This window comes from Vanessa cardui, chromosome 25 (genome assembly GCF_905220365.1).
Source record: "Vanessa cardui chromosome 25, ilVanCard2.1, whole genome shotgun sequence".
NCBI classification, from domain to species: Eukaryota; Metazoa; Arthropoda; class Insecta; order Lepidoptera; family Nymphalidae; genus Vanessa; species Vanessa cardui.
The window spans coordinates 2,818,075-2,831,970 of NC_061147.1; the positions used below are offsets into that span (position 1 = coordinate 2,818,075).

Here is a 13,896-nt window from a genome sequence, read left to right on the forward strand (position 1 = left end):
TTAAGATGAAAAACTTTCTTCATATCAAATTTCATGAAATTCGGTTTAGTGGTTTGGTAGACAGACAGACATACAGAGTTACTCTCACATTTATAATAATAGTCTGGAATGAAGTAGTATAGATCAGTCATCGTATGACGCTTTGTCTTGGGAGCCTGCTACATACCAAATTTTCGTTGAATTTGTTTCAGTAGTTCAACCGTGAAAAGGAACAGACAGACAGACACTCACATTTATAAATAGTACAAATTGTCAGTCAATCATTGCTCTATGTTATAGTATAACTCGTGTCTGTCAAATTGGTCTTGGACATATAACATTTGCTCTATTATTTTATATATTGTATATAGTTTTCGAAACAGCTTTTATTATACTTTTGTTAGAAATATTAATTTAAATCGCTGATGCGCTACCAAACTTGGGAGCTAAGATGTTATGTCCCTTGTAACCCAATAATACTAAGTAGTTTGGCGGCAGAATATCTGATGAAAGCGTGGGACTTACTCAAACGGACTCATACAAAGTTTACCAAGGTGTTAGTGGGAATAAGTGTCATTTGCTTCAAATTGGTAAAGATTATTTATATATGATTTTGCATACGGCAACCCATTCATGGCTTAAAACATAGTACGGACATGTAGCATAGATATATTTTATCAAGAGTTTTTCGAATATTAATTTAAATAATTGTATTAAGTAACATGACTGTATTTTTTTTAATTGTTGAAAAAGAGTAACTGAGTTTCTTGCCGGTTCTTTTCGGTAGAATCTACTTTCCGAACCGGTGGTAGCTTCACTTAATTGTTATATGACGATTCAAAAGTGCTCGATAAAGCCTACTTGAATAAAGTATATTTTGATTTTGATTTTTTAAATATTATTGGGATTTATTGAGCCGTCATTAGTATTATTAGGTAGTATTATTTAAGCTTAATTTAAAGATAGGTCTATAAATATATGCATATACTTTTTCACTAACAAGTCTAAGGAACAAAGATGGTTCTCACCGATCAGATGAAAACAGAATCCACTTAAGATCACGCTAATTAAGGTTTAACAAGCACCCAGTTAACATTTAACCGATGAAACACATTTGAACCGGAGTGCGACCGGGAATCGAACCCGTATCGCTACGGGCGCCTGTGGCTAATTAAAAATAAAGCTTATTAAGGAATTAACATTGGCAGGCTATTTTTAATCTTAAGCTAAGACAATAGAGCTCATTTACGCCTTGTGTTTATTCGCAGACCATGTGTACGTTGTATATGTAATTGTGTCAAACGATTTCCAGCATTACATTAATAGTAATAGAATTCATTTTATATTGCATATGGATTAGTAAAAGGTGCATAGAATTGTTCGAATACTGCTAAGCGATTTTAATATTTATATCTCAAACATAGAGTCTAATATCGTTTGAAAATAAATAGATAACATTTTCAATTTCGCAGACACGGGTTCTAATGCCAGAGAAAATGGTAGCCTTTATTTTTTTAATTTAGTTTTATCTTAAATATATAATATATGTATACATATATGGTAACGTGGGAGACAATACCACTGGCTCGCCAAATTTCGCATTCCTGTTTTCTTGTGACAGAGTTCTATGGCTCTATAGCAAAGCGTTCACTTGTATGTTTATTTAAATAATTCTTTTTGGGTTGTTTAAAACATAAATACCATAGGATACCACTACATGGTTCTCTCTCCGTTGAAGTAAAATATTCGGTGCGTATTCCATCACGCTGTTACAAAAGAAGTTGTGGAATTACATCACATGTTCAGATGAACATAAATTAAGCAGATTAGAATACAGTGGAGCTTACCTGGATTTGAACATGTAAGCATCGGTTCAGACCCCTTCATACCACTGGGCCATCATGGCTCTTTTTTAAAAGTGTTATCAAATTATATTTCTAGTAATACTATGTACTTCTACTAGGTATACTCTGTGTAAATCATAGTGCATACTGCATATTATGTATTTATTTATTTTGCAAATATATAGTATCAGACAATTATTAAGCACTTACATAATTTAGTTATGTATGTTCGGCCGGTCCGGGTTCACTATAATCTACAAAAAACGCTTAATTTGCAAGCATTATTGGCTCCTGTTAATCAAAACTTATTTTATACCGACATATTTTTCGACCAATGAGAGATAATTAAATCATGATTCAATAAAATATATAATGAGATTTATACATATTTATTATTTATCATATTTAAGATAATTAATAATTATAACACAATAGTTTCCCCCACATTACGTGCATAGCTATTTATAGTGTCTGGCTGAGGAACGAAGGGGGGCTGGCTGTTATCTCTTTCTATTATGCGGCAATAAATGTTTCTATCTCTTTCGATTTCGTGTCGACCACGCAGTCGTGTCATGGATTCTGAACGTCATGGACGCACCCTGTTACGATTTGACCGAAGAAGGTAATTTTAACAATATTTGGGTTTTCAGTCCTTTTTTTTATTGTCATAAATATAGTTTGATGTTGCCTAACGATTTATGTAATGAATAATAAATAGTATTTGCCTATAATAATTTATTTAATGAAGTATTAATTTAAGTTTTTTTTTGTTGTATTTGTGAATGATTATTTTATATCTTTTAGGCAATGGACATGCACAGTCTAATCCTTGTCTTGCAAATGACATCCAATTGACCGTATCTAGTAGTCATAGCACTATTGATACTTATGGCAAAGAAACATATGACTTATTGGAACGAGTTTGCTTAGAAATTAAACATGGAAAAGAAGATGAAGATGACCTTGAAGAATATAACGAAGAAAGATATCTTGAACAAGCGCAAAGGTATACTGGCTTACATAAAAATGTTTTATATAAGCTCTGGAAGGATTCTATAGCGATTGATTGTATCAAAGAGATTGACAGGAGAGATATACATGATGAAATCATGAGGTATAACCTGGAATGGAATATCATGCCGACATCGACGGATCTCTTCAACAGTCTACAAAACCACTTGCCTCCTTACCTAGACATAAAATCGTTTCGAAACAAACTTGTCAAAATGGGATACATTTTTAAGAAAACGGATTCGAATACTGTTGTTGTTGAAAATCCAGTAGTAAGATTTGAGAGGTTTATGTATTTGAAAAATGTAATGCGTTATCGTGAAGAGAATAGATCTATTTACTACATATGTCAAGGAGGTCTGACCGCTGATAAAATTCTGAATGTCGATGAATGTGAACGATATCAGCATAAAGCATGGATGTATCGATTTATTTATGCTGTATCGTCAAAGAAAATTAAATGTTTTAAACACGTACCCGATGGTTTTAGTTTTGAGAAGTGGATGTTAGAAACCGCTGTCAATTTAGATAACAATAGTATTATTATTATTGATAACTTTAAGCAGTACAGTGAGCAATATTGCAAAACGCCAAATCGAAATAGTTTGAGATGTGATATGATAGAATGGCTGAAATATCACCAAATACCACATTCAAAAGATACTATGAACAGATTGGAACTATGGATGTTAATAGAAAAATACACAGACCTAAATTCCAATTTATACAAAATAGATAATTTGTTAAATCAATTTGGACACAAAGTGTTACGACTGCCAGACTGTATAAATAATCTAACACCAGCATCATTTATTCATAATATTATTCAGATGAACCTAAAACGAGATATTGTTAATATGAAAATAGTGATCAAGCATCTCGAAGACGTGGTAAGCGCCATAGGAGAGAAGGAATTAAATGAGATTGAGTCTTCTCTTGTTGCTGAAGAAGCGAGACTTCTGGATTTAGATTTGAAATTAGAAAATGTTATAGATGACTTATCACCTTCTACAGATCCAGAACTGGACACATATTTGCCATCTTTAAGTGATTCTGAATAATTGATTATAAAGCATGTTTTAAGTGTATCTTTTTATAATTAAAATGATATTTTATTTTGTAACAAATATTATATTAGTATATGGATGTATTTCTGATGTCTATAGTTTTAGTTACCGTTTTGAATATCACATAAATATATATTTATAAGGCAAGTCATTTGCATTTTATCAATATTTGTGAAATAACTACTATCATAACTTGACGATTAAAAATTAACTGTAATAATCTTCGTGATATTTCGCATATATATATACGTTCTTTTTCCTGTATAAAATATGACACGTGGAAGGGCATAGAAAACTCTATACCACAGTTTATAAAGGGAAGAGGGAAGGGGTTTTTTACCATATTATTCTTGTAAGCTAACGTTTGCGTTAATACGCAAATGACTAAACTGAGTTTATTGTTGGTCTTTAGTAACTTATTTTGAATATCTTAATTATATAAGAAATAATAGACCAACAGTAGTTTTCCATTATACGTACATGATTATGAATTGTATTTCTTGGAAGTTATGAGGAAGTGCCCTGCTTTAATTGTACTGTTCAATTTCCAAGATGTTTACCCTCAAAGGAAAACGGAAATGAGTATCGGGGACCTGCTTATAAATAAATATGAATGAAAAATGGTCTGTATTTGACTAAGCAATATTTTGATAAATTCTTCTTATAGATTTTACAGATAAACTATCTTATTCAAAATATATTGAAATCTCAAAATAGAAATAGCCTTTTTTCCTGCATATTTTATTTGCTTTAGTTTTTCTCCCAATTCATGAAATGATCCGATTTAAAGGACAGATTTGTGTTGTAGAGTACTTTGGAAAACTATTTTCTGCCGTAGTTTTTTGATAAAATATTTTTAAAATAATAGGGATTCTAACGAAAAATTATTTAAGCTTCTAATTTGGGTGTTTTAAATGTGTACTGCTTCAAAAATTTACACCTTATGCGATTCATGATAGGATTATTGTTTTCTGCGGAAAGAAAAAATAAAACCATATTATTACGTTAGTTCATTTAATTTGGTATGTTTTAAATTTTCACTATTTCTGCCATCTTTATTTCATCAATACCTTCATCACATTTATGCGTATAAATATATGGTATCGTACCATATTTTGCATACGTCAGCACTTTGTCTATAATTTCGTCTACAGCAGCATCTTCACGATAAATCTTCTTTTCCCTTTCAATCAAATTCAGTTCTAAGTTTTTCCAATTATTCGTATTAATGTTTTCAAAATTAGAAAATGTTTCGAAAATATTTAAGTATTGTTCACGACGCGGACGTCGTAGTACTTTATGTCCATATGCTGCACAAATCTCTTCGATTTTGTGCTTCTCGGATGAAAGCGTACGTATAGATCTCTTTATCAATTCGAAAAGTTCTGCTGAATGCATTTCAGAGGAATGTGGTATGTCACACTTTTGTAACCAATTAATCATATCAGATTTCTTACTGTCTATCATTGGGATCTGATCTTTGGTATCGTTTGTGCAGTTTTCTAAAATGATAACGCTTTTTATACATAAATGTTGTAATACGTTGTTTAAAACCCAATCATCTCTTGATTCCATTATTTGAGTTACATTTGTTGCTAAAGAAGTCTTTTGATTTTTTCTACTTATGACACCCATTAAACTAGATACTGCCACAAAACTCAAGGTCATCGAGTTATCAGTTCCTTTGTTTATTTTTTCTCCAATGTAAACTATATGGAGTTCAAGTTCACGAAACTGTAAAATCTTATATAAATACTTCATTATATTGAAACGTTGTTCTGGATCCTCTACAATAATAGTAGCGTTGTTTCTTGGAAGGCGTTGCGTCTTATAACCTTTTATTATTAAAATCTTTTTAATTTGTTGCAGTGTTATGTTTATTCCTTTATTTTTTAAATAATCGCATATAGAAACTTTTGACGGTATGCATTGCATGGATAAATAGTGATTGATGATACATTCTCTAAGTGGTATATCTAAAAACTGAGTATCATTGTTTAATTCTTCCGATTTTTCCCATGACAGTTCCTCGAACCAATCGGAAAATGTTTTGGGCTTATCCTTATTGTCTATCTTTGCTAGAATTGTTGACATCAGTAACGTCGATGCTGTTATGTAATTGTGTGCTTCTATATAAAAATCGTTATCACTTATGTTATTTCTATTAATAGTTTTGTTCATACATGCCGTGATAATATGTTTGGCTAAATTCGTTTTCATTCGAACATCATACAATTTAAGTTCTTCTACTGTTTTGTTTTTCGTTTTAAGAAGCGGCGTATTTGGTGATAAGGACATGTCTGAAACACGAACAATAAATAGCTTAGAATCATTCTATTGTTGTTGTAATACCAGGTACTAGGTACGAGAGACACCTTGGTAACTGTTTTTAAAAAGAGATAGAATATATTGCCGACTCTTTCTTTCGTTGTTAGTTTTTTTTTAATTCAAAACAAATAACTGAAAGATCCAATGTCCCTAATTCACGATATAATCGACTCTATCAAATGTTATTAAAAGTCGACCGTAAATATTATTTAATCAAATTTATGTTTTTCTTTTGATATCAAGTAAATTAAGTACTAAGCTTGATTATATGTATTTAATTTAGACTCTACCAAAAAAATAATAATATTAGGATTAAATATTGATGCTAAAAATTAAATACACAAAATATTTTAGGTGGTTTAACAATAATACTACTGTTATACTACCCTTATCGCTGATAAGATTTTTTTCCAAGGAGCTAAATCATTAGCTAATCTTATAAGAAACAACTGTAAATCGATAAGATAGCTATGCTGTGTCTATTAAATAATTTTGCATCATAAATAAATAACTTAAGATGTATAGCATACAGTATAATAAAAATAATAATAACACAGTAAAAATTTACCTTTTATAAAATTAACAGCACTGATCACGTGTTCTCTTTTCAAATATCGAATGTAGACTGAGGAGTGTGGGGTGCGGTCGTTATGCAGTTCAAAATGGCGGCGTAGCGTTATAGCTGCTTGGCGCGTATGACCCTCCGCACTGTCTCGCCATTATGTAACCGATGCTTCGGAGTGAAATTGCAAATTATCTATTATAATTATACATACATAAAGCGGTTTCTTGTAATTATTATTAACAAAAAAAAACGTTTTTGAAATATAGTTTTTTTGTTATATTTGGTTATGGTTCAAACTTAAGTAAAATAACTTCTTAAATTGAACCAATTACTTTTCTTAAAAAATAAAGAAGTCTTAACTAAAATATTTTGTAATCAAAAATATTTATTTAATAGAAACAGCTGAGTCAGTGGTTAAAACGCGTGCGCCTTTACCGATGATTGCTGTTATGGGATTTGTGTTTTTAATTTATTTTGTGCTTGATGGTGAATAAAACACCGTAAGGAAACATGCATGTGCCTTATTTGGAATTCTGCCACATGTGCATCTAACGTGCATTGTAAGGGCATTAGCGACAACCCTCAAAGGGCAAGCAGACATTGCCCAGCAGTGTTACTTTATACCATTCATTAATGTATGTATTTACTACTAAATATTAAAAAAAATCGTAACCTAGAATTATTTCTGGCTCTTTAAACGCAGGGCGTTTAACAGTCTATAACAAACACATATAAGGAAATACACACACATACATAGTAATTCTATAAAATAGAACCTATACGGATATATATTTATGTATAGTGTTAATAAACAATATTTATCATTGATATTATTTGGAGCTTATTGTTTTGTTTCCTTTGTTTTTTTTGCCAATAACCTTATTTCATATACTTTAATAATATGTAACTTTTATTACTTATCTTTTCTGTTCCCTCCATATATTTAACGCAACAGTGGAAACTTTCTTGCCATATGTTAGAATTATTTTGTTATTAATTAATAAAATAAAATAAATAAATGTTACCATATGCTATTATACAAGTTACCCATTAATTTGTTATAAATTTAACAATAATTGATTGTTGATGATATAGACTTATGGGGTCGTTAAAGCACGGGCCACACACAAGACCGACGCCCAAACCGCAAGAACCACACTCTTGGTTCACCGACTCACCAACTAGATCACAATATTACGGAGCAATGACTTACTGTGTATATGTTTTACTGTGTATATGATATTGCTGTCACTTTTTTGCCCAACACATGACAATGAATACCCTAAATACGGGAGCGAAGCCGCCTGCGACTACTAGTAATTAATAATTATAACAAATATTTTTAATATTTATATGCAACAATGATGGTAAAATAAACATATATATGTCGCAGCATCAAATGATTAAATACTATGATTGCTATCTCTTAGTTTTGAGATTTGTTTTTGGATGACCAGTTAGCTTTTTGTTATTTTAGAAAACTAAGCAATGTCAGCTGGCAAGGAGTATATGAGGTAAGTTATTCCTCGCAAATGCGCCATTAACCTTAAGAATAAGATATTATGTCCTCTTGTACCTGTAGAACCAAAACCTGTTAAACCAGAACATAGCAATACTAAGCATTTCTGTTAGAATATCTGATGTTTAGGTGGTACCTCATGGTAGTGGTAGTCAAGCCTCTCAGTCAATGTCTAGACATTGGACAAATATTGGACAACATCACATACATTACCCTGATCCCAATGTAGCTAAAGCACTTGTGTTATGGATAAACAGAAGTAACGACGGTTCCACAAACACCCAGATCCAAGAAAACATAGAAAAGTAATGAACTTTTTCAACATCGACTCGGCGAGGAATCGAACCCGGGATCTCGGAGTGACGTACCCATGAAAACCGGTGTATACACTACTCGGCCACAAAAGTCGTCTGATCTACCTGAGGTAGAGAAAATGCTACTAATATTCAAAGTACCTACCTCATGCTTAAAATTTAGTTTTAAAAGTGGTCACAACTTTACGCGTCACAAATCCCACGCGCGTTAAGTTAAACCCTAATACATAATTGAGTAAATCTTTGTCTTATTAAATTGAAGTTCAAACTTCAACTATCCCATGGGACACACAATGAAATTATGGGTTATTCAATTTACGTCGCATACCCTTGTCATTGAGTGGTGACGTGTTATGTATAATTATGTATTAAGTGACTCCTTTTGGTTCTTACGTACAGTATGACACAAATTAGATGTTACATCGGCAAAATTCGTAAAACCGATCACATCCGAATTAAGTACGCTCTCCCAAATTATCAATGTTGGTCCGAGTTGGCCCAGCGGTTAGAACGCGTGCATCTTAACCTATGATTGCGGGTTCAAATCCAGGCAAGCACCGCTATATATATATGTGCTTAATTTGTGATTATAATTCATCTTGTGCGGCGGTGAAGGAGAACATCGTGAGGAAACCTGCATGTGACTAATTTCATCGAAATTCTGCCACACGTGTATTCCACCAACCCGCATTGGAACAGCGTGGTGGAAAATGTTCCAAAACCCTTAAAGGAACAGGAGGCCTTATCCCAGCAGTGGGATATTTACAGGTTGTTTTTGGTGTTGAACATGATCTTTACACAAACGTAATATATAACTTGTGATATCATATGACCTAATATATTCGTCAATTCGACACGTCGATTTGCTTTATCTGGTTGAACTGACGCGAGAATCTTTAGCGACGAATAGCATCGAATGGCGCCAGCTAGCTATTTCTATTGGTTGTATAAATCGGCAGTAATTGATTTTATTGAATTTGCCGATACTACATCTAAGTTGTATCGTACTATAAGTATTTCAAACAAAATTGTCAAAATGGTCACAGATTTCATACAAATTCTTGTAAACATCTCAATTAGCTGAAAAACTAATATATCAAGATTTCTGAATAAGCATTGCTCTAGTTACAGGCTGCCTTTGAAATTTAAATCCGATCTCATGCATTGAAACCCTGCTATTAGGGTGTTACCACGCATACGCGGAGCGGGGAGCGTTAAGCGGAGCGAAATTCTTAATAAAAAATGTTTTCAATTGTCATTCATATTATATACTTTTTTTTATTTATATCCTTTATCTTGTTTTTGAATTACTTTTAAAAGGTAAAAATTAATAGCCTGTTGACGTTCCACTGCTAAGCTTGGCCTTCCAATGCGGCTTGGGTACCCGTGTCAGATTCTCATCCACAATGTATAGGTTTTCTCACAATATTTAGAGCTCGTCATGAAGCATATTAATTTAATGGTGCTTGTCCGGGTTTTTTGTGTGAGTTTAACTGTGTTTTAGGACGAAGCAGTTGTTGGTTCATACCATTTAGACGATAACTTACAAGTGTTCTGAAGATATTCAGTACTAACTCATTAGCCTTCAGTTTCAATATGTACCAATGAATAGAAAAACAGCCATGAAAATGAATAAAAAAGTCTTTTAATGGTATTTTCTCCTTAGTGACATTTCGAACCATCAATAAATAACACGTAAAGTACTTCTATGTATATTGATATTCCATATCTTCGCTGAGAGCATGCGATATGATTATAATATTTTTGTTATTAACATCGCTCGCCGTTTCCATGGCAACGTGTCTGAGGTCTCACCCAGCGTACATTAATGTTGGACCACACGTCCTACATTTGCATATGACAGAGTTCTATTGACTTTACACTATTTATTCGCGTTTTGTTCATTTGTGTTGACTTTTATTAAAAATTGTACATTTTTAATTAGAATCTTTCGTTTTTGTTTTTTTTTTAATGACAATTTTGTATACTTCATAACTCATATTATAAGTTACTATTGTGTGTATCTTGATTGTTCCAAACTCTTAATTCATCTTATTATCAATTATCATGAAAGTAATAATAAATAAATACATTTTTTTTGTAATAAATATTGGACAACATCACATACTCTGATTCCAATGTAAAAAGCTAAAGCATTTGTGTTATGGAAAATCAGAAAAAACCGCAGTACCACAAACATCCAGACCCAAGACAACATGGAAAACTAATGAACTTTTCTATATCGACTCGGTCGGGAATCGAACCCGGGACCTTAGGCTAAACTTCAGTATTGAATTCAATTTAATTGATTCACACTGAATTATTTTAATTCATACATGAATTAAGTCTTTATAGACTGACTTAAAAAGGACATCCTTTAGACCCTGATGCCCCGGGCTGTATCCGGGTCACCGGGTATACAGTAAACAATATAAAGAAACTACCAAATATATAACTAGTTATAACCGGTTAAAGCATCATCAATCATTACATAGTATAAAACAGAATCGCTTAATACTGTACTGTGTCCCTATGTATGCTTAGATCTTTAAAATTTTGTAACGGATTTCGATGCAGTTTTTTTAATAGATAGTGATTCGAGAGGAAGTTTTTTGTATGACATACATACATGGACAATATAGTAAAGAGACATTGATAATTTTAGAAGTTTCTAATGTAATTTCGTGATACCTTTTGTAAAATATTTACTATCAGTATTTTACGTCGCTAGTAAGTAAATAAATCATTTATTACACAATCTTCTGTTATTCTTCTGTCACTAGAAGTATTCATCAACAGTCAGAAGAGAAATATGGCGAAGGCTTCAATTGTTATAACTTTTCCTACTAAACGAAAATTTTCGTACAACAGCTTGTAAATTTTGCAGGGTTGAGGCTTTCTCTCCCTTTGTGGAGAAGGTTTGGAACATATTTCAACACGCTGTTCTAATGCAGGTGGGTGGAATACACACGTGGTTGAAATTAGACACATGCAGGTTTCCTCACGATATTTTCCTTTACCGCTGAGCTAGAGATGAATTGTAAACACAAATTGAGTATTTTGTGGTGCTGGCCTTGGCTTGAACCCCCAATCATCGGTTAAAATGCACGCGTTCTGACTACTGGGCTATATCGGCTCAGACGTGCTATTAGTGTAATTAATAATAATGAAAAAAAACTTAAAAGAAAAGTGATTTTAAAACGATTCGATTTCAATTTATAAAATAAAGCCGATCATTTTTATTAGCAAAGAACAATTTCAGTGATAACAACACGTTTTTTAATTAAAAATTCTGTGTAGTGTCTTCGTGACTGAAGTGTTTTAAAGTGAATTATTAATTTATTTTCAATTCTATTATGCCCCGGGTTCGTTCTGAAATGGATCCAATTCAAAGGACCAAAGGAATTGTCAGGGACCGTGGATTAAACAAATGCGCATACAGTAAAGGGAATATTTAATCTGTTTTTGCACACATTTAAAATTGTTTTTGTGTAATATTTCGTATATGTTACAAAAGATTGCTTTGGTTTTTCACGTCTCTAAAAACTTTAATCTCAAAATGATAATAGAGGCTTTAATATTTTAGCAAAGGTCGCTGGTGCTGACTATATATGTGTGGACCAAATATATACTCTACATGGGATACTTAGACTACTATATTTTATAGTTAATGTCGATTATTATACGAGTTGTCGCACACGGCTTCGCTTTCAATTTTGAGATTTGTCGTTAGTCATAAAAATGTAACCTGTCATCATGGGTTCAGTGGCTTGGCCTTGATGAAATAGACGGATACACAGAGTTAATTTTGCATTTATGATTAAGTATAAGCACTGGATATCTGATCCGAATTCGTTTTAGACATTTCCTACAAGATTATTGTACATTTCATCTGTAAAGTGTTTAATGGAAGGTCCGTTTCCGCCTACAAAATAAGCCTTTGAACCTAATGTTCTATTGCTTTTTAGATTCAGTATTGATGGTGTATTGTTAGTTAGACAGAGATAACAGATTTAAAAGTATAAATTTGTATCCGATATTAGTAACTCGCCGGCTTCGCACGTTCAAAATATATATAACATATTCATAATTTATATCTCATATAATTTAGAAATAATGTAGCTTTCTATCGTTAAAAAATGTTATAATTGGATTATTAGTTCCAGAGATTCCTTCCACATACAAACAAATATTACCTCTTTTTAATATTACGCAGAAATAAAAAGGTCTGAATAGTCTGATCGAGCACTTTTCTAGTAGAACAGTGAGACTGATATCTCATTGACCTTAGGCCTTCTAGGGCAATTTATAGATCTCCCGAAACATTAAATAATTCGTCTTTGAAACTTTGACTAATAGTTTCATCGTAATTAATTATTATATAGATCGCATTACATTATTCCCCATAGTAAAAAGGCAGATTTTTTTTAAATCATTTATATATCTAGGTAAGAAGCCAAAGGAGCCGAGATGGCTCAGTGATTAGAGCGTGTACATGACACGTACGTAACCGATGAATATGGGTTGAAACCCAGGCAACAACACTGAATTACATATGCTTAAAATGATTATAATTAATCTCGAGGTCAGCGGTGAAGGGAATCTGCATGTATCTAATTTCAATAACATTCTGTCACATGTGAATCCAATCAGCCCGCATTGGAGCAGCATGGTGGAATATGCTCCTGACCTCCTCCTCAAAGGGACAGGATGTCATAGCCCAGAAGTGGAAAATTTACAGGCTGTTACTATTATTTTTATTATATACCTAGATAGTGTCAAGCTAAGCCAACTTTATTATCTTAGTGACAGCTAGCCTCGATAGTTATAAAACTCTAGTGTTCTTTAATCGTGTGCATGTAAGCAGATAGATTACCTTGTTATAAATAATGAAAGAGTTTTCATTTCTTCAATACAAAACACAAAGAAATCACAAATGTAAAAGTAAGCGCACGAAAAATAAGTAATCGTTGCGCAGATTTGAAGCCGCCCGATTTATCCGCCGGACAATCTTGATCTATCTTTGCAGTCGGAAAATCAATTCGCCGAGTGAAATATACATTTTCAAACATCCGAGGCACCTTTCATTAGTCGATGATTTAAATATCAAAAGAATACATTCGAACCGGTTTCTCATTTATTATGTATACCGTTTTTTTTTTTGTCTCAATCAGGTAAGCTGTTTCACGCTTTACCGTGCAAAAGATTTGCTTTTATTGTTAAAGGGTGAATATATTTGATTTATAAGACGAGAAATTATGTTTAGTTG

At 32.4% G+C, this 13,896-nt stretch overlaps 3 protein-coding genes across 4 annotated transcripts in view; 2 read left to right on the forward strand and 1 right to left on the reverse strand.

Annotated features, from left to right (window-relative positions):
- Positions 1–13,896, forward strand: part of LOC124540486 — a 681,189-nt gene that overhangs the window by 440,516 nt on the left and 226,777 nt on the right. The window lies entirely within an intron of this gene.
- Positions 2,403–4,013, forward strand: LOC124540488. Its single transcript, XM_047118102.1, has 2 exons — positions 2,403–2,445; positions 2,628–4,013. Exons 1-2 carry the CDS (start codon positions 2,412–2,414, stop codon positions 3,893–3,895), a joined length of 1,302 nt encoding a protein of 433 aa, XP_046974058.1. The 5' UTR covers positions 2,403–2,411; the 3' UTR covers positions 3,896–4,013.
- Positions 4,640–6,929, reverse strand: LOC124540489. Its single transcript, XM_047118103.1, has 2 exons — positions 6,798–6,929; positions 4,640–6,201 (listed from the first exon to the last, which is right to left on the reverse strand). Exon 2 carries the CDS (start codon positions 6,197–6,199, stop codon positions 4,931–4,933), a length of 1,269 nt encoding a protein of 422 aa, XP_046974059.1. The 5' UTR covers positions 6,200–6,201; positions 6,798–6,929; the 3' UTR covers positions 4,640–4,930.

Coding starts and splice junctions, on each gene's coding strand:
- LOC124540489 (XM_047118103.1), bottom strand. CDS start 6,199: ATGTCCTTATCACCAAATACGCCGCTTCTTAAAACGAAAAACAAAACA.
- LOC124540488 (XM_047118102.1), top strand. CDS start 2,412: ATGGACGCACCCTGTTACGATTTGACCGAAGAAG. Junction 2,446..2,627: donor TTACGATTTGACCGAAGAAG/GTAATTTTAACA, acceptor TATATCTTTTAG/GCAATGGACATGCACAGTCT.